Source organism: Drosophila takahashii, chromosome X (assembly GCF_030179915.1).
Source record: "Drosophila takahashii strain IR98-3 E-12201 chromosome X, DtakHiC1v2, whole genome shotgun sequence".
NCBI lineage: Eukaryota > Metazoa > Arthropoda > Insecta > Diptera > Drosophilidae > Drosophila > Drosophila takahashii.
The window spans coordinates 26183194-26209256 of record NC_091683.1 but is presented as its reverse complement, the minus strand read 5'-3'; the positions used below and the strand labels follow the sequence as shown (position 1 = coordinate 26209256).

Here is a 26063-nt window from a genome sequence, read left to right as displayed (position 1 = left end):
GTAATATGAGTCATATTGAGATGATATTTTCCGACTCTTACTCCATTCTCATTTTTATCTTCCTCAAGTACATCATTTAAATTTTTTGATATCAATAGTACTAGTTCATGTTTACAATTTAATAAAACTTTTTTGAAATCTTCAGCAAATCCAAGTAGATTTTTAAGGGGTATTGAAAAGTTAAAGTTGGGGCTTATATTGAAATCGGATCCTCCACTCCATCCAGAATTGTAAAGTCTCTTGCTTTCAAATTGATTTAAAGAAACAAAGTTTTTTATTGTAGAAGTAATACCACTAAACCTTGTTCTATCTATCTCAACACCATTTATTTCATAGCGTATTTCATCTAAAAAGTACGCCATGCAATTATTTCTCATCCTCCCAATAACATTTTGAGTTTCTACCGCCCCCCCTTCCTTAATTAGAGTAATATCTCCTTGAAAATTTAGAAGACTCTCATGGGGGAGTACATATAAATCTTGATTTTGAATTGTAATTCTTATCTCATCATTCGGTTTAAATGATTGTTGATACGGTGAATAACTGTGATATTCTTTCTTCGATATACTATCATCAGAGAAAGGTTTTTCTCGTACCCCCAATATTTCATTCAGACCCATAACGTTAGTTAAACTCGTACTTTGAAGCCCAGTGATTTAAGAATTAACTTGTTTTTTAATGTAATTGTGTGTCTTTTTACTTTCGATCCTCCTATAACTTTATGTTTGAAAGTGTGCTGATGATGGTAAGTATCATCTCTTTTATTATATATAATCATTGTATTAGTCTTAAATGTAAACGAATTGTGTAGTTTTCACCACGTAAATTAATAAGTTCACCGTTCTGATCAGTTATGTGTATAGAGAGTGTACTTATTTCTCTAGTGTTGACTGGTAAGTAAATGAGATTGTGTGGTGTGATATTCATTTTATAGCCCGGTGGAACATTAATTCCGAATTCGTATAATGAATGATCTTGCCTACTATCAATATATGATCCGCTCACAATATTACATACTAAGCGTATTGTGTTTATTTTTAAAATGTTAACAGGTTGATCCGATATATATGTTTTTTTCAGGTCGGGGTAGATTATTTTTTTTATTGAAACCAAGCAATTGTCCAATGGAGTTGTTTTTATTAAAATAAATAGGTTCCTTGGTAGTTGTAATATGAACTTGAAGTGTGTTATTATTACTTTCCATTTGAAATGTTTTCTCAAGATCATAATCATTTAGTTTATTTTTTAGAAAATCATAAATATCATTGAGTTCATATGATCCTATGGGGAGTTCAATAACTTTATCACCAATATGAAATAGATTATTATTTATATCAACATTGGGTATAGAGTTGTACATATGAAGTCAATGAGTGCACACTCATAGTCACCATTCGTCAGTTCTATGGGTGGGAAATAAGTAATGTTTGTAATGGGTTCATTACCATTTAGTGTAAGAGTGAATGATCTACTCATTTTGGAATCTAATAATGAACTGTGAAAATATAGCCTACAGAACGAAACTTATATTCTCAAATAATTATAAATTCATTAAAACCCTTCCTATATCTTCCTTTTTCCATATCGTTATCTTTACTTATTATGAGGAATCCGTATTTATCGCTCCAGCACTTTTGACAAATTTTCATAAATGAATCATAAGACATATCAGTATTTACATGATCACGATATATATGTCGCATATTTAAATCATCTTGTTTAAACATTATAATCATATTAGCGTTATCACGTATTAGATGTTTTGGAATATGAGTATACGTTTGACATAGGTAAAAAGAATCTATATTTTTATGACGTCCCATACAAAAATATGAACGAATGTTGTTTTGTTTTTCACAAGCAACATCATCAAAAATCATAATAGAGTTTTCTTTAGCCTTAGCGGGTGGTAAAACTTCATCATTTTGTGAGAATGTATAATATCCCATACCTTTTATCGGTTTAATTAGTTTCTCTAAATACTCATACTTTGGTTGGTATAAACTCTTTGAGAATACATATATATTCTCAAATTTAAGTCCGTTTGGACTTTCAATAAGACTGAGCATAACATTTGTTTTTCCACAGTTTGACGGACCGACAACCAATGCTCTTATTGTATTGGGTAATAAAAAACTATGTCGTGGAACTGAATTTTTAAATGATTGATCACCACCCTCGATATTTCTAACATAGATTTCTTGTTTTTGACGTATTAAACGCATATTCACATGTGTAATGTAGTTCATTCGATGAGAAATGCTCCTTGATTAAACATTATATAAAATGGGTAAAAGTTTTTATAATTGTTACAGTCAGAGTTCAAACTTGAAACGAGGTAGTGGTATTATCAACAAAATAATTAACACACTTCCATTTGAAGCACATATTCCTGGGTATAATTTTTGTGGACCTGGAACAAAGCTTAAACAAAGGTTGGAGCGCGGTGATCGTGGGATAAATCAATTGGATGAAGCTTGTAGAGTACATGATATTGCATATTCACAAAATAAGGATCTAGCGGATCGACATAAGGCTGATGCAATATTAATAAATAAAGCGTGGGAACGTGTTGGAGCAAAAGATAGTAGTATTGCAGAGAAAACAGCAGCATACTTGATTACAAATATTATGAAAACAAAAAAGAAATTCGGAATGGGTGTGAAGAAGAAAACAAAGAGAAAGTGTAAGAAGAGGAGATCAAAGGTAAAGAGTTTTTCAAATGTTGTCCAAACAGGAATGCGGGCATTGAAAACTCAAAAACCACTAGATCTAATGAGTGCAATCAAGGTTGCGCGTAAAGCAGTCAGTAAAACAATTGGTAGAAATAAAAAAAAAATTAAGATACCTCGCATCATTAATGTACCGAAAATTGGTGGTTTTTTACCTATTGTACCCATTTTGACTGCATTAAGTGCATTAGGTAGTCTTGCCTCTGGTAGTGCAGCCATTGTTAAAACTATTAATAATGCAAATATTGGAAAAAAACAATTAGAAGAGAGTAAACGACATAATACAAAAATGGAAAGTATTAAGGTGGGTGAAGAAATGTTTCTAAAACCTTATAGAAAAGGTTATGGATTATATCTCAATCCATTTAGAGGAAATAAAAAAAACTGATTACTAAGCTACCTAAAAAACCGCTTTCAAATTTTGAAATTTTGAATTTTGGTCAAAAGTATATTCCACATTTCCGAGGTGTGTTTATGAGAGACTCACTACCAAAATCTCCTTGGAGAGAAGCGTCAGGAATTATAAACCTAGATGATAGTTCATCAAATGGTACACATTGGGTAGCTTACAACAAAAATAAAAAAAGTATACATTATTTTGATAGTTTTGGAAATTTACAGCCCCCAAAAGAAGTTGTGAAATACTTGGGGAATAATATTAACTATAATTATGAGAGAAAACAGGTCTTTAATAGTACCAACTGTGGACACCTCTCCCTCCAATTCTTACTCTCTATCTCTCCCTAACTTTCTTCTCATGGTCCAGTGACTTCTCTTTGATTCTCTATGATTCTTGAAACCCACTCTATTTCACATGCTATTCGCTGCTATGATTGGTCAATTCTATATCAAGAAAGAGATAGAAAAAGGAGGGCTAGTTTACCAAAAGGTATAAAAACTCGATCAAAAGTTATTTTAAGTCGCATTTGAAAAACCACTTGTAAACTGTCTCAACCTAAGTTTTAAGTTGCAAGTTTTAACGTAAATCATCTCGCAAACAAGAAAAACAGTTAAAACAATAATAACAAGAAAAAACAACTATAAAAAACAACTATAAAAACAACTACAAACAACTACAAACAACTACAAACAACAAAAACAATAACAATAACAAGAAGAAACAACTAGATGAAGAAACAACTACAAATGGTCAACCCAGAAATGATGAAGGTACTCAAGGATTTTAATGCTAACCTACCAAAGCCTCTCTTAACAAAGACAAAGATGGAATCGGATGTGTGCTACCCTATTCGACGAGCTCAACGCAAAAAAACCAGCTTTGGAATGGCCCTCACTCTTGAACTTGAAGAGTATATGCTGTACTTACCGGAACGATACTCGACTTTAGATGATTCAACCATTGAATATATAAAAGATAATCTGTTTTGTATTATTAAAAGGAATGATAACAACCTCTATTTAGAATTAAGTAAAGCTTAAAATGTATTAAATTTTAATATTATTAATGTACTTATTTTATCAAATAAAAATAAAATTTCATTAAACTCAAAACACTTTGTTATAAATATTTATATTATACTACATTTCCCCCCAGTACTACATGAGTATCAGAGAAAACTACAACAATGAAGCGAAATCTTTTAGAACAGTTGACAAAAAGTAGGAATTCATTAAAAAGAAAATTTGATGAATTGAAGCAAATAAAAAATGAGAACGTATCAAATTTGGAGGAAACTTTTAAACCTATTACAGAACCTTTAAATGAATTACTAAGTGAAAATAAAAAATTAAATAAGAAAAAAAAGTATATTAATGATACACACAATGTTAAGACCAAATTCAAGAAAGAGAAAATTAACGTACCTAAATCTAATAAAAGGGTAGAGGAGAGAGTAATTGAAAGTGATAGTGAGAGTGATGCTTATGTTGATGCTTACTCAGAACACTCTCATATAGATGAATCTGATGTTTCACAGCAGTCTCATATAGATGAAACTGACATTTCTCCAGTGTTGGGACATACCTAGATACTTTTACCTAGGTACGTACCTAGGTACAATTTAGTGGTACCTTTTACCTTACCTAGGTATACAAATAATTGAGTACCTTTTACCTTACCTAGGTATTTATTTTTATATACCTTTGGAATTATTAAGGTACTTACATAGGCATTAAACATTGCTCTGATTTAAAATAGCCAAATCTGACTGCGACACTGTAGTATCGTTTCATTGTATCGTTTCGTTTCAGAATTGTAATAGTCGGAACGCAGCATTAATAATTCAGCCGTTCTATTGTTTGTTTTGTGAAGTTAAAACTAATCGCAGTTTTTTTTTATATAATTTTGTGCACGTATGTATGTTCCCATCACTACATCAATTTATTTATGAAACCAAAGTGTATTTGGCGCGCAAAAATGCCGTATGTACGTAAACAAACGGCATATACATGCATATGCACAATATATAGTCAATGTTTCTACATACGGAATTTTTGCGCGCCAAATATGTACATGAGGGTTTCATAAATACATTAATGAAGTGATACGTGCATAAAATTATTCATGCCGCGTGGTTTAAAAATATATGCACAAAATTAAAACATTTAAATTTAAATGAAATGAAAAGATATTGTTTGATTAAGACGACTAAAAACTGAAAACTAGTCTTATTTTAAGTTTAAATAATTACATTGAACAAAACAAAAAAATTATAAAAAATAAAAAATACCTTATAAATACCTTTTACCTTTACCTAGGTACTGGGAAATTTAAGTACCTTTACCTTACCTAGGTATTTATTTTTGACAATACCTTTTACCTTACCTAGGTAAAAAAACACAGTACCTTTCCCAACACTGCATTTCTCATGAATCTCTTATAGACGAATCTGATGTTTCACAACAGTCTCATATAGATGATTTAAATGAAAGTGTATATGAAGAAACCGAGGTGAAGTATAATATCAACATTAATCAGTTAAAACAAGAAAAGATTTTAGATAATAGTTATGGACCAAGAGAAGAAAATAATATTTTAATGTTGGGTAATATTACACTTAAAATTAATTTTTCTCTTTAATTTTTCATAACAATCCTAAGGATTATACTAAGAATGATTTAAATTCATATAGAAACATTTTAATTGAAACAAGAGAGAACGCTATAGTCGGGTGCCCCGACTTTCAGATACCCGTTACTCAGCTAAAGGGAGTGCGAAGGAGATGGAGAAAAACTTTGATCCGTCGTAACTTTTTAACGAATGGTCCGATTAAAAAAATTTCTTCTAAATTTCGATAGGTATTGATAAACACAATAAAACTGCATTTTTACTTTTCCAAAATATTGAAATTTTTAAAATCGTACATTAGCGATTGTGGGCGTTAGAGGGGGCGTGGCACCCTTTTGAAACAAACTTGCGCTGCGTAGGAACTCCTAGAATCTGCATGCAAAATGTCAATCTTCTAGCTTTTATAGTTTCCGAGATCTCAGCGTTCATACAGACAGACAGACAGACAGACAGACAGACAGACAGACAGACAGACAGACAGACAGACAGACAGACAGACGGACAGACAGACGGACAGACGGACATGGCTAGATCGACTCGGCTAGTGATCCCGATCAAGAATATATATAGTTTATAGGGTCGGAAACGCTTCCTTCTACCTGTTACATACTTTTGCACGAATCTAATATACCCTTTTACTCTACGAGTAACGGGTATAACAAGTGCTCACAAAAGAAACTACCAACCAGATGGTCAAATAAAAGGAAATCGTTCTAAAAAATATTCATCAATTATTAAACCATTAATATCATCGTCTTCAGTAAATAAAGAATATACTGGTTCTGGGTATATGAAGCTACAAAAATTACCACCAAATTATGTATATTGGGATAATGTGAATGAACTTGTTGAAAGATTACAACTCTTAATGGCATCAAGAGCTGCTGGTAATAATAACCATACTAATGAAATTCTTTCAATAATAGAAGAATTGCGTGAAGCAAAAATAATATATTAATAAAATGGAAAACATTTTCTTATTTGGTTTAATAGTAAAATGTCTATTGACAAGTTTGGTCACTTTTCAAATGATAGAGATTTTTCCTCACTTTTCAAAAGGGAAGTTGAGAGTCTTACAGGTTTAAATCTAGATACTGATGGTCACATAAATGTTCAGAAAAAAAGAATTAAAAACTCTTCAAAACCAATAAATGGTAATGATTTGGCTATTAAATTTTATGTAGATGAGAAAATTAACGAAGCGAAATCACAACAAATCGAAACTATAACTAAATCATTTCATCAACGAAATAAAAGAGTATCAGAGTTGGAAAGTAAAGTAATAAAAATGGTATCTCAAATGGAGTATATACATAATAGATTAAAAGAGCCTCTTGATAAATTGGAAAATCTTAACAATTTCATAAATCAAAATTTACGGAAAAAACCCGCACCAATCACTCGTTCTGATCAGATACAAATAGGTGGAACGATACTTCGAGGTAGTCCATTTTCACATCGTAAAAACGAAGAAGAAGAGGTCTTAACAATTAATGTGGATCATACATAAATATACCGTTCTTTCATTTTTTATTTTATAATTAAAATGTCAGTTGATAAAATTGGTTGTTTTTTAAATGAGAAAGAGTACTCAAGAGATATAACAAAAGGTGTAGAAAAATTTCAAAGTATACTCAATGATTATGATGGATATTTAAATATTCAGAGGAAACGATTTAAAAATTCCCTACCCCCCATTCATGAAAATGATATTGCAACAAAATTTTATGTTGATGATGAAATAAGTAACCTAGTACAGAATACATCTAGTGAAATTTCTAAACAACCACAAAAACAAGAAATCTTTAGATTAAGACCTCGAATCAATAATATTGAGGGAAAAGTGAGTGAAATTTCTAAAAAATTGGACTATCTTTTGAAAACTATTAATAAGATAGTAGAGGATATAAATGAAATAGAAAGTAACATTTTCAATTATATCATTGCACCGACTGCAGTTTTAAAAAGTGAAACTGAATCTTTAGAGAAGAAACCATTTGTACCAAATCAAATAAAGTCATGAGTAAACGAGATATTGTAAATGAGTTACATCGACCATCATTCAAGAATTTTCCAAGACGTAGAGTTATAGTAAAGGGTATTAATGATTTATGGCAGGCTGATTTAGTTGAAATGGGGGCATATGCATCATCGAATAAAGGCTTTAGGTATCTATTAACAGTAATAGATACCTTTTCTAAATATGGATGGGGTGAAGCAATAAAATCAAAAAATGCAGAAGAAGTTACAAGAGCAATGGAAAAAATAATAAAATCTGGTCGTGGAGTACCAAAGAATTTACAAACAGATAATGGAAATGAATTCTATAATAAACAATTTAGAGAATTAATGAAACGATATGAAATTAATCATTACTCAACATTTAGTACTCTTAAAGCATCTATTGTGGAACGTTTTAATAGAACAGTAAAAGAACTTATGTGGCGTGAGTTCAGTTTTAATGGAAAATATACATGGCTTGAAATATACAAAGAATTGATTAATAATTATAACAATAGGAAGCATAGAACAATTAAAATGAAACCCATTGATGTTAATGCTAAAAATGAAAAACAGATTTTGATGAGATCATACAATCATCTAAAAATATTCATAAATGGAGAGTTTAAAGAGGGGGATCATGTACGAATAAGTAAATATAAGCATGTCTTTGAAAAAGGTTATACTCCAAACTGGACAACGGAAATTTTTCGAATTCGGAAAGTACAAAATACATCACCCACCACATATTTACTTGAAGACTTGAAGGGTGATCCAATTCAAGGGGGCTTCTATAAACAAGAAATTAAAAAAACAAAATTCCCTAATACTTATCTTGTTGAAAAGATTCTGAAACAAAAAGGTGATTATGTGCTTGTGCGTTGGCTAGGCTTTTCAAAATCGGAAGATAGTTGGATTCACAAAAAAGAAATTCTATAAAATCAAGAAAATGCGAAGAAAAATTAAATTCCACAGATTGACGTCAATGCCTCAAATCAAATTATGTTTCTTCACACGCACAATTCCTATTTATAAAGTGTGAAGAAACATGTGAAGATAAGAATTCGAATGGAATTGATTATGTGCTTGTGCGTTGGTTAGGCATTTCACACATTGACGTCAATGACTCAAATCAAATTATGTTTCTTCACACACACACACAATTCCTATTTATAAAGTGTGAAGAGACATGTAAAGATAAGAATTCGAATGGAATTGATTATGTGCTTGTGAGTTGAGTAGGTTAAGAGAGCGTGTGTGTGCAGATAAGAATTTTGTATGGAACTTAAACTCTAAAGAATCTAAAACAAATAAAAAAATTGATTGTATAGTTACGCACTGTCTAGACTTTTCCAAAATTAGCTGATAGTTGGATTCACAAAAACAACAACTTGAGGCATACAATCAATTAAAATGTACGCATTGACGTCAATGCGTGAAATAGACTCATGTATATATTTATATATATACATATACAAATCTAGATGTTATAAAGGGGGGAAGCATTTTAAAAAGTTTTCAGTTTCCGTCTATTCGTTCCCGCAAATCAATTTCGGATCGTTTACTCGTTTGCGCAAGTCAATTTCGGATCGTTTATTCGTTTGCGCGTGCATTTATCAAACAACTTAAAATGTCGTTCTTGATAATATTTTTTTTAATATCATTAATGAATCCGGTTGTGAAAATGTTGCCGGTGCCTAGTGAAATGTTAATCATTGACAAACCCTCTATCTCAAATAACTCAATTGGAGTATTTATAAATATGCCAAAATTAAATAAAATCATAAAAATTGACTTAAAATTCGAGATCTTGGAAGATAGCCATATTTTTATGGATCTTATGAACAATAATACTAATGACAGTGAAAAAAATTTAAAAAGTGAAGTGGACATGAAAATAATTAATGCTAATAATAGTATTAATACAACTGTGCTTGAAGAAAAAATAAAAACAACAACAACAATTACACCTACAACATCAACATCAACATCAAACCCACCTACTTTGATAAGTAATAAGGAGGAGGAGGAGGAAGAAGAAGAAGAATCAAGTACCCCAACATCTACAACAACAACCACATCTGCAACTACAACTACATCTGCAACTACAACAACATCTGCAACAACAACAACAAACTCACTCAATCATTTTGATATTACTAAAGATACAAATTTTGAGAAAATAGAAAATAAAAGCGTAGGAGCTGAAAAATCACAAGGAATTGGTATTGGTATCGATGATAGTGAGTCAGAATTTCAAAACGTAAGTGAAGCACCTAAAATAACTAACACAACTCAAGAAATAGGGATTGGTATCAATGATAGTGAGTCAGAATTCGAAAGTATAGGACGAGTTCCAATAAAAAGAAATATCACACATAAATTAAAAAACACTGTAAACATGCATAACACTGAAATAGAATTTACAAAGAGAGGAATAATAGAGAATTTTAAAAAGCAATTAATTGAGAATGAAAGGAAAATAGGGGGGCATCTGGATTTAGGAAGAAGGGGGTTAAATAGATTCTTCACCGTAAAATATAAAAGTGCTACGGTAGGTGTTAAATGTCACTACAATAATATATATAGAAGATTGAATTTTAAACGTAGTGTAAATAAATCTAAACGTAGGAATTCAAAACATATAACTACTCCCCACCACCACCACCACCACCACCAGCAACGAAAATCTAAACGAAATATTAGTCCTCCCCTAGCAACATTAAGAATAAATTGCTTTGAATTTGCTGAAGTTCTAACACATGCACTAATACATGCAGAGAGACAGAAAGATTGGAAAGTATATGAAAGAATTTCGAAAGATGCTGATATTATTTCTATGCAAGAGAGTAAAAGGGAAGAGATTGGAGATGTAGAACCAGGATATCTTGGAGATGACCCACAAATAAATGAAATAGGTATTGAAACAGCAGAAAAAATTAATGCAATATATTTGAGAAAGAGAAATATAGAATCTCAAATGCTAACTGAGTATTTAAATAAAAAAGAAAGTGAGATTAGTACAGATACAATTCTAATTAATGATATTAATGACTTCAAAATAACTAATAGTGATACTATAATCTGATTGAGTAGGGAAATATGTTTGTTTTTGCAGAATTTAAATAAAGAAGTTGCTAATACTATTTCGAGTGGAGTACAAAAAGGTGAGTTGAATAATAAATATACATATATATAAAATAATATTTATACTAATAATATTTATATTTTCAGAATTTCAAAACTTTAACAAAAAAGAGGTTAATAATACTATTTCGAGTGGAGTACTAAAAAGTGAGTTGATTAATAAATATACATATATAACATAATATTTATACTAATAATATTTATATTTTCAAAATTTCAAAACCTTAACAAAAAAGAGGTTAAAGACGACGCTCTGGATTCGTATGATGAAGATGACGATGATGATGATGATGATGACCATGATGTGAATATTTTCGATGAGGATAATCCAGAGCCATGTATTACAAGATCACCTAGTGAGGAGGAATCTATTCTTGTCGAAGGTGGAATAAGTAACTACATACAAACTATTCCTTTAAATTTAGATAAGGATAATGATGAATATATAAAATCAATTCCTTTAAGTAATGATGATAATAAAATCTATATATTAGAGGGTGGTATAAATAGTTATGTACAAACTATACCACTAAATATAGAAGAAAGTAAGCAAATTGAATGTAATTCGAAGAAAACATTTTAATTGTTCTTTAAAATAAAAAATTTATAATATTGTTTTTGGAAATTTTAACATTAACCTCTAATAAGCTATGTTTGTTCTTTAAATTTAAAAAAAAAAAATATATATATATATTATAATATTGTTCTGAGAAATTTTAACATTAACCTCTTAATAAAGCAATGTTTATTCTTTTAAAAATGAAAATTTTATAATGCTGTTTTGATTTGTAATATTTGGTTTATACATTACCTTTAATTAACCTTTAAATAAAAAGTGATGTTGGTAGATTATTATTATTATTATAGATTTCATTTATTTTTATTATAGATTACATTTATTCTTTTTCACAATCCAGTAAATTTATTTCTAATTCTGTATAAAACATTTCAAATGTACAATCATCAATATTTTTCTTTAATTTTTCTATTTCAATGTCTTGATTATTATTTCTATTAGAACAATTCTCTATTTCTTTTATTCTTTGCTCGAAAACATAAATATTTGCATTTATTTCATCAAGTTTATTTTCTAATTTGTTTTCTTCTATTTTATAATGTCCATATTGTAATGTATTAATTTTATCGTTTTGTATAACGAGCTTTGTATCTTTGTGACTGAGAACAACTTTTTTACATTTAACTGTTGATAAAAGATGATTTTTAGATCTAATCATTGACATAGATCCGACCACTTCCTCTTCTGAAAACAAACATTTTTTAAAACTATTAAAAGTTAATTGATCAATAGCACTTCTTTTAACCCCCTTTGATTTTTTCACTGTTTTTTCAGAGATGTCATTAATATTAGATGACCTAAAGGCATACATTTTCGATCTTAAACCAACAAATTCAGTCATCGGTCTTCCATTGAGTTCATCTTTAAAAAATCCCAACCTCTTTTTATTAGCTTTAGGAAAATTATAGAGATTTAATAATTCATCAGAATAATCTGATGTATCAAACTTCATCTCAATATCATTCTGAATATCTTTATAAAAATCATCAGTATTAATTGTGTATATAAAAGAATCTGTATCTATATAATTTAATTGCACATTTTCATTGTATTTGGGTTTTATATAATTATAATGAAAATCATACATTTTCCATTTTGATAAATCTAATACAACAAAACCCAAATATACAGGTTTATTGTATAACACATTTAACCTTTTCATTTGAAAAGCAAAGAAGTTTTCTGAAAACTGTTTTACGCTATGGAAGTTGGACTTTGAAATAAGAGATCTAGCACAATGTCTTTTAGGTCCAGCAGAGTCTAATGGTGAAGCACTTTCCCATTCTGTAATTAACTTTACATCCACTCTTTTATCAACATTTTCCATGGTTTTTCCATAGACAGCATTATTTAAAAGTTTAAAAAAATCTTTTTCAAATGCATTTTTTGCATTAGTTCTATGAAATGTATTCAAGTCAATGTATGCTTTTAACCAAGGCTTCTGCAAGAAGCGAAGACCTCTATGGATTTTTTTTAGAATTAAACCATTTTCTATACACTGTTGAAGATTTTTATAATGAATAATATATTTTTCTTTATCCCTTAAATCAGCAATTAATTTTTTAATTTTATCTCTGTTTGTTGGTAATTGATTATTGCAACAAAATGGAAGATCATTGTGTTTGTTATGTAATTTATAAGGATATTTTAAATCCACCTCAAAAATGTATCCATATTCACTATCATCTCCAATCTCTGAAATGTTAATACTATCAAGTGATTCCCTTGAAAGCCATTCAAAACCTCCATATGGTAAAGATTGTGACATAGCCCAACCATATAAATTATTTGCATCCAAATAAACTAATATGATGATTTTTGAGTACTATCAAAATTATCAACATATTTATTATTTGCTTTAGCATATCTACATGTACATTGTACTAAACCACCTCGAATACCACTTTGAATAAATTTATATTGATATATATCAGTTAATAAATCTAATTCAATTTTAGTACATTTCAACATAGCTTCCCATGATAAACCTGGTGTTGTGAAAAAATGTGCTGGATCAAGTGAATAAATTTTAATGCAAAGTCTTCGGAAGTTTTCAAAGACATCAGCCATTAATAAAACATCTGTTTTCAAATATAACTCTAAATAATCTTTTAAGTTCTCACATGAAAACTCATTCCATACCTCTTGTGCGTGAGTGTAATTTTCGTTTGAACATTCATTTTCAGTTAAGGAACTATAGAAAGCTTCTTTAGGAGGTAATATACTTTCTTTTAATTTCTCAACTGAATCTAAATATTCATAAGGAAATACACCCTTTCTTCGCATAAGGTTAAACTGATTTTCATTTGGGAAAAATGATTTTGTAATATACATTTGTTCACTATCCAGGTTTGAAGCTAATGTATCTAATGCAGAAGGCATAAAACGAAACGAATCTAGAAAACGGATTTCAAAGTTTTCACCATTACTAATAGTTATAATTTTTGATATTGAAATATATTGTTCCTTATTTAATGGAATTACCTTTATTTCACCAGGTATGAGAGCCAAATCTTTTATAAATAGATGACAATCATACCTAGTGAAATTGTGGAAGAAAACAGGAATAAATTTTGGGACTTTATATTTTAAATTGCACGCATTATGTGCTGCACCCCTAAATTTTCCTGTGAAGTGACAGTGATCCCTAACTCTATCTAATAAAAGAGGAGTGTTGCATATATGACAATTAATTGATTTTTTAAAATCTTCTTCTTCAACATCAGATATAAGTATAGGTACATTTTTAGAAATATGATTCTCAAATATAAGTGTTAAATTTTCTATAAGAGATAGGAGGAAATTCATTCCTGAGTTTAATTTAGTTTCTAAAAAAAACTTATCTAAACTATTATCATGTGCACATTTTATATAGTATGCTTATGAAATAGGCTTATGAATATTTACTATATTTAAATTTAATGTTTCAATTTTATTAATAGGTTGAAGGATGCATTCAAAATCAGCGTATACTGTGAATGGTATCATCACTTCCTTTTGAATATTCTTATATTTTAAAATTGCATCCCTCGGGTTTGGTAGACGCGATACCTTTTTACCACAGACTTCAGAGTGTCGGTTGGCAGCATCTTCACTCAATGAATAATTTAAGCAAATTTGGCAGAACCATTTCGTTCCTTTATCTCTCGAAACTTGCGAGGAAACCAAACTAAAATAAAGATATAAAAAAAAAAAAAATAATAACAATTTTTTTAAATATGAAAACATATAAATATTACAAAATGTAAAACAAAAACAAATCAAAAAAATAATGATACATAATAATAATAATAATTATGATATTATAAAACTACTTACTTTGATAGGTTTTTTATCCAAGTATAATGTGCTTTACATCCTTCCTTCACTAGCAGCATATTTATAGAATTTTTCCTCACTTCTGGGTAATAGTATATAGGTCCAAAAATAGCTCCATCATCGAATCCAAAAAGTGTTATATTTATTTCTTTATTTTTCTCTATAAATTTTTTGATACCTGACGGTTTAAGTGGAAATTCCAATCCACTGAAATTTAATGTGATCCCATTGACTTGAATGAGATCATCATATATATTCACTTTATAACTCGTGCACCTGCCTGCATTTTTATTAAGGTTGCTTAATGCAGCGATTAAGGTCTACTTAAAACAATATTCATCATTCAGGTTTTTAACATTTATGATTGCATTTTTATTTTCTAACCAAGAGGGTAGTTTAATATAGGATGATCCTCTTAAAGGTGAATATTGATTGATATTCATTTCCAATCGAATGAGATGAATCAATGTCCATCCACTACCCCTTTCTTGGAATTCCTCCATCCTCACCAAAATTTTCTCCATGTGCTCCTTATATTCAGTTTCTATATTGGAGTTGGCAGTGATTATTGTCATTTTACTTTGAAATGACTTTATTTCTTCACATTCCACTTCTTCCTTCAAGAGTACATATTTCCCAAAAAGTTCAAAGTTAATTTTTACTGATCCATAACTCTCTAACAATGGATACAAGTGAGGGAGAAAAGCTTCTCCTGCTTCCTCCATAAATCGTGTTGGATAAATCACATCATTACTACTATTTTCATATAGATAGTGAATAATCCTTCCTCGGAATCCAGATCTGATTTTTTTAATTTTTGAATCCACTGGCTCTATTACATTTCTTTTATGCTGCTCCGTTCGCAGATGATGACTCCACGAAATGTTAGCCGACAGGGTAATATTGCACTTATCACAATACTTATCCATTTTTGATTTGTTTTTGTTTTTGTTGTTTTTAAATATTGTTTTGAAATATCACTTCTTCTTCTTCTTTTTACTTTATTATACTTTACTTTAACTGTAAAGTATTTTATTTTCTTTTTTTAGTTTGTCCACAAAACTCAAATTTGAGTATTTCACAAGATAGCACAACTTTACTTAAACTGTAAAATGTTTTTATTTTTATAATGAAAATATGTTTACAGAGATTTCGAATCCACTTGAAACAAAAATTAACACGAGTTTTCTTCAACTTGAAATTTCCGGAGGGTTCACACGACGATTTTATAAGATTCACTCAACTCGAATACTTTTCTTAAACTGAACTACTTTCCACATTTCTTCTTGACATGTAACTTTTTTTGAAAACTTGATTAAATAAACAATCTCATTGTTTTTGTGGGGGGGGGGGAGTTCTCGAACTCACACTTTTGTCCACAAAACCACTGAAGATAGGTTACACTAACAGATATCATCTACAATCCTAATTGAATTAACAAAATGGACACGCATAATAAAACACCCCTCTCTCACGCTCCTACACACAATTTTCAGGTAAAGATCACTCTAAGCAACCACAAATTCTAGGCATGACCCCTCTCTCACACTCCTACACACCAGAACCAATCACAAATTCTAGGCATGAAAAAACACACCTCTCTCACACTCCTACACACAAATTCTAGGCATGAGAAAACACACCTCTCTCACACTCCTACACACCAGAACCAATCACAAATTCTGACACCTGTGTGCATCTTAACGGTGACCCACACACTCCATTTCTTTTCTTTCCTCACACTCTTTCTAAGTGACCTTTTTTATGCTAACTAGGTCATTATGACACCTGTGTGCATCTTAACGGTCACGCACACACTCCACTTTTCCCCCTTTCTCACCATTTTTGTCACCTACACACTCCATTTTTCCCAACCTTTTTCCCACACTTTTATTGATTAATTATGTTAATTAGGTCATTATAACACCTATGTGCTAATTAGGTCATTATAACACCTGTGCAACCATGCGTGACTAATTGGTGCTAATTGGTTTGACACGATCAATTAAAAGTGAGCCAGCACCCGTATTATCCTACTACTGGCTTTCAGCTCATCAAATTTCTTAAATGATAAGCTTGGGAGAACTTCCAGCGCCGTAAGGGCGTTGGTAATCTCCACCTGCCTTTTTATAAGTGCGATAGTTTGTTCGGACAACATTTTTATGTATACTTTTTACTTTTTATATTTTTGTAATTTTTAAATTTGGATTTAATTATCGATAACTTAAATAATATTTTTATACAATATTTGTAATTTTTTTAATATTTTGTTGCCGCTGTTGTTGTCGCTGCTGAATCTTCGATGGTATACGTTTTTTCCGCTGTTTATGCTCGTTAATTTGTTCCGATGCTGTCCTTGCTCTTGTAGTTGTAGTAGTCGCAGACGTGCTGAAGTCCTAGAGTCCTTGTATGCAGGTTAGGTGTTTTACAGATGATTTCATATATATTTTTTTTTTGTATTCTTGGGATTTTTTGCTTTTGTTTTTATATTGGGAGTCACTTATTTATTTGTATTTCTTTTATCTTTTTGGGGTCACTTTGATATTATTACACCGGTTAAGTTTTTTGAAATTGTTCAGTTTGTTGAAAACAAGACATAGTATCTGGTCAAATGCACTAGTCGTGCGACCAACCATCATTTTCAACATTCGTTGCTGAAATCAAAGCAAAAACAAGAAAGGAAGTTAACTTCGGCAAGCCGAAGTTTATATACCCTTGCAGTTATAATAAATAGTTAATGTTAGTAGCACCATGTTTAATTTGTAAGGATTGTTGCTAGCTTCAGTGAAATTAAAAAAAAAAACACGTACTCAGCCCCCACACCACGACAAGTTCACAATCCACGAGGGGGATATTATTATTATTTATTTATATATATACAATTTTTTAGATAAAAATAAATTAATGAATTAGGAATACCATAAAATACATATATACAATAGACTATACACAATTTATTATTTTTTCTAACCTATTCATTTATTGCAATTTAAAATTTTTTTTTAAATTAAAATACCTACTTACAAGCTATACTTAAAAAAAATTCCATCGTAGTTATGGCAAGAGCTTGTGGAATTCGAGAATTTGAAAATATCCAATCAATTTGTGTTATTTGTTTCGTTGTAGGAGAACCATTGGTTGTAAAGAGGTTATAGGCATTTAGATGTTCCTTTTCGACGTCAGATTTAATTTCATTTCGAAATCTTGCAATAGGAAATCCGGGACTCCTAATGCCTCTTTTAAGATGCACTGCGACTTTGCTGTAGGTTGCTCAGTAGTAGGATAATACGGGTGCTGGCTCACTTTTAATTGATCGTGTCAAACCAATTAGCACCAATTAGTCACGCATGGTTGCACAGGTGTTATAATGACCTAATTAGCACATAGGTGTTATAATGACCTAATTAACTTAATTAATCAATAAAAGTGTGGGAAAAAGGTTGGGAAAAATGGAGTGTGTAGGTGAGAAAAATGGTGAGAAAGGGGGAAAAGTGGAGTGTGTGCGTGACCGTTAAGATGCACACAGGTGTCATAATGACCTAGTTAGCATAAAAAAGGTCACTTAGAAAGAGTGTGAGGAAAGAAAAGAAATGGAGTGTGTGGGTCACCGTTAAGATGCACACAGGTGTCAGAATTTGTGATTGGTTCTGGTGTGTAGGAGTGTGAGAGAGGTGTGTTTTCTCATGCCTAGAATTTGTGTGTAGGAGTGTGAGAGAGGTGTGTTTTTTCATGCCTAGAATTTGTGATTGGTTCTGGTGTGTAGGAGTGTGAGAGAGGGGTCATGCCTAGAATTTGTGGTTGCTTAGAGTGATCTTTACCTGAAAATTGTGTGTAGGAGCGTGAGAGAGGGGTGTTTTATTATGCGTGTCCATTTTGTTAATTCAATTAGGATTGTAGATGATATCTGTTAGTGTAACCTATCTTCAGTGGTTTTGTGGACAAAAGTGTGAGTTCGAGAACTCCCCCCCACAAAAACAATGAGATTGTTTATTTAATCAAGTTTTCAAAAAAGTTACATGTCAAGAAGAAATGTGGAAAGTAGTTCAGTTTAAGAAAAGTATTCGAGTTGAGTGAATCTTATAAAATCGTCGTGTGAACCCTCCGGAAATTTCAAGTTGAAGAAAACTCGTGTTAATTTTTGTTTCAAGTGGATTCGAAATCTCTGCTATCTTGTGAAATACTCAAATTTGAGTTTTGTGGACAAACTAAAAAAAGAAAATAAAATACTTTACAGTTAAAGTAAAGTATAATAAAGTAAAAAGAAGAAGAAGAAGTGATATTTCAAAACAATATTTAAAAACAACAAAAACAAAAACAAATCAAAAATGGATAAGTATTGTGATAAGTGCAATATTACCCTGTCGGCTAACATTTCGTGGAGTCATCATCTGCGAACGGAGCAGCATAAAAGAAATGTAATAGAGCCAGTGGATTCGAAAATTAAAAAAATCAGATCTGGATTCCGAGGAAGGATTATTCACTATCTATATGAAAATAGTAGTAATGATGTGATTTATCCAACACGATTTATGGAGGAAGCAGGAGAAGCTTTTCTCCCTCACTTGTATCCATTGTTAGAGAGTTATGGATCAGTAAAAATTAACTTTGAACTTTTTGGAAAATATGTACTCTTGAAGGAAGAAGTGGAATGTGAAGAAATAAAGTCATTTCAAAGTAAAATGACAATAATCACTGCCAACTCCAATATAGAAACTGAATATAAGGAGCACATGGAGAAAATTTTGGTGAGGATGGAGGAATTCCAAGAAAGGGGTAGTGGATGGACATTGATTCATCTCATTCGATTGGAAATGAATATCAATCAATATTCACCTTTAAGAGGATCATCCTATATTAAACTACCCTCTTGGTTAGAAAATAAAAATGCAATCATAAATGTTAAAAACCTGAATGATGAATATTGTTTTAAGTGGACCTTAATCGCTGCATTAAGCAACCTTAATAAAAATGCAGGCAGGTGCACGAGTTATAAAGTGAATATATATGATGATCTCATTCAAGTCAATGGGATCACATTAAATTTCAGTGGATTGGAATTTCCACTTAAACCGTCAGATATCAAAAAATTTATAGAGAAAAATAAAGAAATAAATATAACACTTTTTGGATTCGATGATGGAGCTATTTTTGGACCTATATACTATTACCCAGAAGTGAGGAAAAATTCTATAAATATGCTGCTAGTGGAGGAAGGATGTAAAGCACATTATACTTGGATAAAAAACCTATCAAAGTAAGTAGTTTTATAATATCATAATTATTATTATTATTATGTATCATTATTTTTTGATTTGTTTTTGTTTTACATTTTGTAATATTTATATGTTTTCATATTTAAAAAAATTATTTTTTTTTTTTTTATATCTTTATTTTAGTTTGGTTTCCTCTCAAGTTTCGAGAGATAAAGGAACGAAATGGTTCTGCCAAATTTGCTTAAATTATTCATTGAGTGAAGATGCTGCCAACCGACACTCTGAAGTCTGTGGTAAAAAGGTATCGCGTCTACCAAACCCGAGGGATGCAATTTTAAAATATAAGAATATTCAAAAGGAAGTGATGATACCATTCACAGTATACGCTGATTTTGAATGCATCCTTCAACCTATTAATAAAATTGAAACATTAAATTTAAATATAGTAAATATTCATAAGCCTATTTCATATGCATACTATATAAAATGTGCACATGATAATAGTTTAGATAAGTTTGTTTTAGAAACTAAATTAAACTCAGGAATGAATTTCCTCCTATCTCTTATAGAAAATTTAACACTTATATTTGAGAATCATATTTCTAAAAATGTACCTATAATTATATCTGATGTTGAAGAAGAAGATTTTAAAAAATCAATTAATTGTCATATATGCAACACTCCTCTTTTATTAGATAGAGTTAGGGATCACTATCACTTCACAGGAAAATTTAGGGGTGCAGCACATAATGCGTGCAATTTAAAATATAAAGTCCCAAAATTTATTCCTGTTTTCTTCCACAATTTCACCAGGTATGATTGTCATCTATTTATAAAAGATTTGGCTCTCATACCTGGTGAAATAAAGGTAATTCCATTAAATAAGGAACAATATATTTCAATATCAAAAATTATAACTATTAGTAATGGTGAAAACTTTGAAATCCGTTTTCTAGATTCGTTTCGTTTTATGCCTTCTGCATTAGATACATTAGCTTCAAACCTGGATAGTGAACAAATGTATATTACAAAATCATTTTTCCCAAATGAAAATCAGTTTAACCTTATGCGAAGAAAGGGTGTATTTCCTTATGAATATTTAGATTCAGTTGAGAAATTAAAAGAAAGTATATTACCTCCTAAAGAAGCTTTCTATAGTTCCTTAACTGAAAATGAATGTTCAAACGAAAATTACACTCACGCACAAGAGGTATGGAATGAGTTTTCATGTGAGAACTTAAAAGATTATTTAGAGTTATATTTGAAAACAGATGTTTTATTAATGGCTGATGTCTTTGAAAACTTCCGAAGACTTTGCATTAAAATTTATTCCCTTGATCCAGCACATTTTTTCACAACACCAGGTTTATCATGGGAAGCTATGTTGAAATGTACTAAAATTGAATTAGATTTATTAACTGATATAGATCAATATAAATTTATTCAAAGTGGTATTCGAGGTGGTTTAGTACAATGTACATGTAGATATGCTAAAGCAAATAATAAATATGTTGATAATTTTGATAGTACTCAAAAATCATCATATTTAGTTTATTTGGATGCAAATAATTTATATGGTTGGGCTATGTCACAATCTTTACCATATGGAGGTTTTGAATGGCTTTCAAGGGAATCACTTGATAGTATTAATATTTCAGAGATTGGAGATGATAGTGAATATGGATACATTTTTGAGGTGGATTTAAAATATCCTTATAAATTACATAACAAACACAATGATCTTCCATTTTGTTGCAATAATCAATTACCAACAAACAGAGATAAAATTAAAAAATTAATTGCTGATTTAAGGGATAAAGAAAAATATATTATTCATTATAAAAATCTTCAACAGTGTATAGAAAATGGTTTAATTCTAAAAAAAATCCATAGAGGTCTCCGTTTCTTGCAGAAGCCTTGGTTAAAAGCATACATTGACTTGAATACATTTCATAGAACTAATGCAAAAAATGCATTTGAAAAAGATTTTTTTAAACTTTTAAATAATGCTGTCTATGGAAAAACCATGGAAAATGTTGATAAAAGAGTGGATGTAAAGTTAATTACAGAATGGGAAAGTGCTTCACCATTAGACTCTGCTGGACCTAAAAGACATTGTGCTAGATCTCTTATTTCAAAGTCCAACTTCCATAGCGTAAAACAGTTTTCAGAAAACTTCTTTGCTTTTCAAATGAAAAGGTTAAATGTGTTATACAATAAACCTGTATATTTGGGTTTTGTTGTATTAGATTTATCAAAATGGAAAATGTATGATTTTCATTATAATTATATAAAACCCAAATACAATGAAAATGTGCAATTAAATTATATGGATACAGATTCTTTTATATACACAATTAATACTGATGATTTTTATAAAGATATTCAAAATGATATTGAGATGAAGTTTGATACATCAGATTATTCTGATGAATTATTAAATCTCTATAATTTTCCTAAAGCTAATAAAAAGAGGTTGGGATTTTTTAAAGATGAACTCAATGGAAGACCGATGACTGAATTTGTTGGTTTAAGATCGAAAATGTATGCCTTTAGGTCATCTAATATTAATGACATCTCTGAAAAAACAGTGAAAAAATCAAAGGGGGTTAAAAGAAGTGCTATTGATCAATTAACTTTTAATAGTTTTAAAAAATGTTTGTTTTCAGAAGAGGAAGTGGTCGGATCTATGTCAATGATTAGATCTAAAAATCATCTTTTATCAACAGTTAAATGTAAAAAAGTTGTTCTCAGTCACAAAGATACAAAGCTCGTTATACAAAACGATAAAATTAATACATTACAATATGGACATTATAAAATAGAAGAAAAAAAATTAGAAAATAAACTTGATGAAATAAATGCAAATATTTATGTTTTCGAGCAAAGAATAAAAGAAATAGAGAATTGTTCTAATAGAAATAATAATCAAGACATTGAAATAGAAAAATTAAAGAAAAATATTGATGATTGTACATTTGAAATGTTTTATACAGAATTAGAAATAAATTTACTGGATTGTGAAAAAGAATAAATGTAATCTATAATAAAAATAAATGAACTCTATAATAATAATAATAATCTAGCAACATCACTTTTTATTTAAAGGTTAATTAAAGGTAATGTATAAACCATATATTACAAATCAAAACAGCATTATAAAATTTTTATTTTGAAAAGAATAAACATCGCTTTTTATTTAAAGGTTAATTAAAGGTAATGTATAAACCAAATATTACAAATCAAAACAGCATTATAAAATTTTTATTTTTAAAAGAATAAACATGCCTTTATTAAGAGGTTAATGTTAAAATTTCTCAGAACAATATTATAAAATATTTTTTTTTGTTTTTTTTTTTAAATTTAAAGAACAAACATAGCTTATTAGAGGTTAATGTTAAAATTTCCAAAAACAATCTTATAAATTTTTTATTTTAAAGAACAATTAAAATGTTTTCTTCGAATTACATTCAATTTGCTTACTTTCTTCTATATTTAGTGGTATAGTTTGTACATAACTATTTATACCACCCTCTAATATATAGATTTTATTATCATCATTACTTAAAGGAATTGATTTTATATATTCATCATTATCCTTATCTAAATTTAAAGGAATAGTTTGTATGTAGTTACTTATTCCACCTTCGACAAGAATAGATTCCTCCTCACTAGGTGATCTTGTAATACATGGCTCTGGATTATCCTCATCGAAAATATTCACATCATGGTCATCATCATCATCATCATCGTCATCTTCATCATATGAACCCAGAGCGTCGTCTTTAACCTCTTTTTTGTTGAAGTTTTGAAATTCTGAAAATATAAATATTATTAGTATAAATATTATTTTATATATGTATATTTATTAATCAACTCACCTTTTAGTACTCCACTCGAAATAGTATTATTAACCTCTTTTTTGTTAAAGTTTTGAAATTCTGAAAATATAAATATTATTAGTATAAATATTATTTTATATATGTATATTTATTAATCAACTCACCTTTTAGTACTCCACTCGAAATAGTATTATTAACCTCTTTTTTGTTAAAGTTTTGAAATTCTGAAAATATAAATATTATAAGTATAAATATTATTTTATATATGTATATTTATTATTCATCTCACCTTTTTGTACTCCACTCGAAATAGTATTAGCAACTTCTTTATTTAAATTCTGCAAAAACAAACATATTTCCCTACTCAATCAGATTATAGTATCACTATTAGTTATTTTGAAGTCATTAATGTCATTAATTAGAATTGTATCTGTACTAATCTCACTTTCTTTTTTATTTAAATACTCAGTTAGCATTTGAGATTCTATATTTCTCTTTCTCAAATATATTGCATTAATTTTTTCTGCTGTTTCAATACCTATTTCATTTATTTGTGGGTCATCTCCAAGATATCCTGGTTCTACATCTCCAATCTCTTCCCTTTTACTCTCTTGCATAGAAATAATATCAGCATCTTTCGAAATTCTTTCATATACTTTCCTATCTTTCTGTCTCTCTGCATGTATTAGTGCATGTGTTAGAACTTCAGCAAATTCAAAGCAATTTATTCTTAATGTTGCTAGGGGAGGACTAATATTTCGTTTAGATTTTCGTTGCTGGTGGTGGTGGTGGTGGTGGTGGTGGGGAGTAGTTATATGTTTTGAATTCCTACGTTTAGATTTATTTACACTACGTTTAAAATTCAATCTTCTATATATATTATTGTAGTGACATTTAACACCTACCGTAGCACTTTTATATTTTACGGTGAAGAATCTATTTAACCCCCTTCTTCCTAAATCCAGATGCCCCCCTATTTTCCTTTCATTCTCAATTAATTGCTTTTTAAAATTCTCTATTATTCCTCTCTTTGTAAATTCTATTTCAGTGTTATGCATGTTTACAGTGTTTTTTAATTTATGTGTGATATTTCTTTTTATTGGAACTCGTCCTATACTTTCGAATTCTGACTCACTATCATTGATACCAATCCCTATTTCTTGAGTTGTGTTAGTTATTTTAGGTGCTTCACTTACGTTTTGAAATTCTGACTCACTATCATCGATACCAATACCAATTCCTTGTGATTTTTCAGCTCCTACGCTTTTATTTTCTATTTTCTCAAAATTTGTATCTTTAGTAATATCAAAATGATTGAGTGAGTTTGTTGTTGTTGTTGCAGATGTTGTTGTAGTTGCAGATGTAGTTGTAGTTGCAGATGTGGTTGTTGTTGTAGATGTTGGGGTACTTGATTCTTCTTCTTCCTCCTCCTCCTCCTCCTCCTCCTCCTTATTACTTATCAAAGTAGGTGGGTTTGATGTTGATGTTGATGTTGTAGGTGTAATTGTTGTTGTTGTTTTTATTTTTTCTTCAAGCACAGTTGTATTAATACTATTATTAGCATTAATTATTTTCATGTCCACTTCACTTTTTAAATTTTTTTCACTGTCATTAGTACTATTCTTCATAAGATCTATAAAAATATGGCTATCTTCCAAGATCTCGAATTTTAAGTCAATTTTTATGATTTTATTTAATTTCGGCATATTTATAAATACTCCAATTGAGTTATTTGAGATAGAGGGTTTCTCAATGATTAACATTTCACTAGGCACCGGCAACATTTTCACAACCGGATTCATTAATGATATTAAAAAAAATATTATCAAGAACGACATTTTAAGTTTTTTGATAAATGCACACGCAAACGAATAAACGATCCGAAATTGACTTGCGCAAACGAGTAAACGATCCGAAATTGATTTGCGGGAACGAATAGACGGAAACTGAAAACTTTTTAAAATGCTTCCCCCCCTTTATAACATCTAGATTTGTATATGTATATACATAAATATATACATGAGTCTATTTCACGCATTGACGTCAATGCGTACATTTTAATTGATTGTATGCCTCAAGTTGTTGTTTTTGTGAATCCAACTATCAGCTAATTTTGGAAAAGTCTAGACAGTGCGTAACTATACAATCATTTTTTTTTTATTTGTTTTAGATTCTTTAGAGTTTAAGTTCCATACAAAATTCTTA

General features: G+C 29.8%; 2 protein-coding genes across 7 annotated transcripts; one reads left to right on the top strand and one right to left on the bottom strand.

The window, feature by feature from the left end:
* The first annotated feature begins 9274 nt into the window (after nucleotides 1-9274).
* Nucleotides 9275-11539, top strand: LOC138913760 (TNF receptor-associated factor family protein DDB_G0272098-like). 3 transcript variants are annotated; one of them, XM_070218217.1, is made up of 4 exons: nucleotides 9275-10024; nucleotides 10858-10928; nucleotides 10996-11055; nucleotides 11121-11539. In XM_070218217.1, exons 1-4 carry the CDS (start codon nucleotides 9999-10001, stop codon nucleotides 11489-11491), a joined length of 528 nt encoding a protein of 175 aa, XP_070074318.1. In that variant the 5' UTR covers nucleotides 9275-9998; the 3' UTR covers nucleotides 11492-11539. The 3 variants fall into 3 exon arrangements, with proteins under 3 accessions (XP_070074318.1, XP_070074316.1, XP_070074317.1); XM_070218215.1 differs by having other exon boundaries at nucleotides 9278-10024; nucleotides 10880-10928; XM_070218216.1 differs by having other exon boundaries at nucleotides 9279-10024; nucleotides 10880-10928; nucleotides 11145-11539.
* Nucleotides 11540-23432: 11893 nt separating this feature from the next.
* Nucleotides 23433-25819, bottom strand: LOC138913759 (homeobox protein 10-like). Of its 4 annotated transcripts, none has more exons than XM_070218213.1 (5): nucleotides 25055-25213; nucleotides 24148-24218; nucleotides 24023-24082; nucleotides 23898-23957; nucleotides 23437-23832 (listed from the first exon to the last, which is right to left on the bottom strand). In XM_070218213.1, exons 1-5 carry the CDS (start codon nucleotides 25078-25080, stop codon nucleotides 23462-23464), a joined length of 588 nt encoding a protein of 195 aa, XP_070074314.1. In that variant the 5' UTR covers nucleotides 25081-25213; the 3' UTR covers nucleotides 23437-23461. The 4 variants fall into 4 exon arrangements, with proteins under 4 accessions (XP_070074315.1, XP_070074314.1, XP_070074313.1 ...); XM_070218211.1 differs by having other exon boundaries at nucleotides 23442-23832; nucleotides 24148-24196; nucleotides 25055-25818; XM_070218214.1 differs by lacking the exon at nucleotides 24023-24082 and having other exon boundaries at nucleotides 23433-23832.
* Nucleotides 25820-26063: the final 244 nt, after the last annotated feature.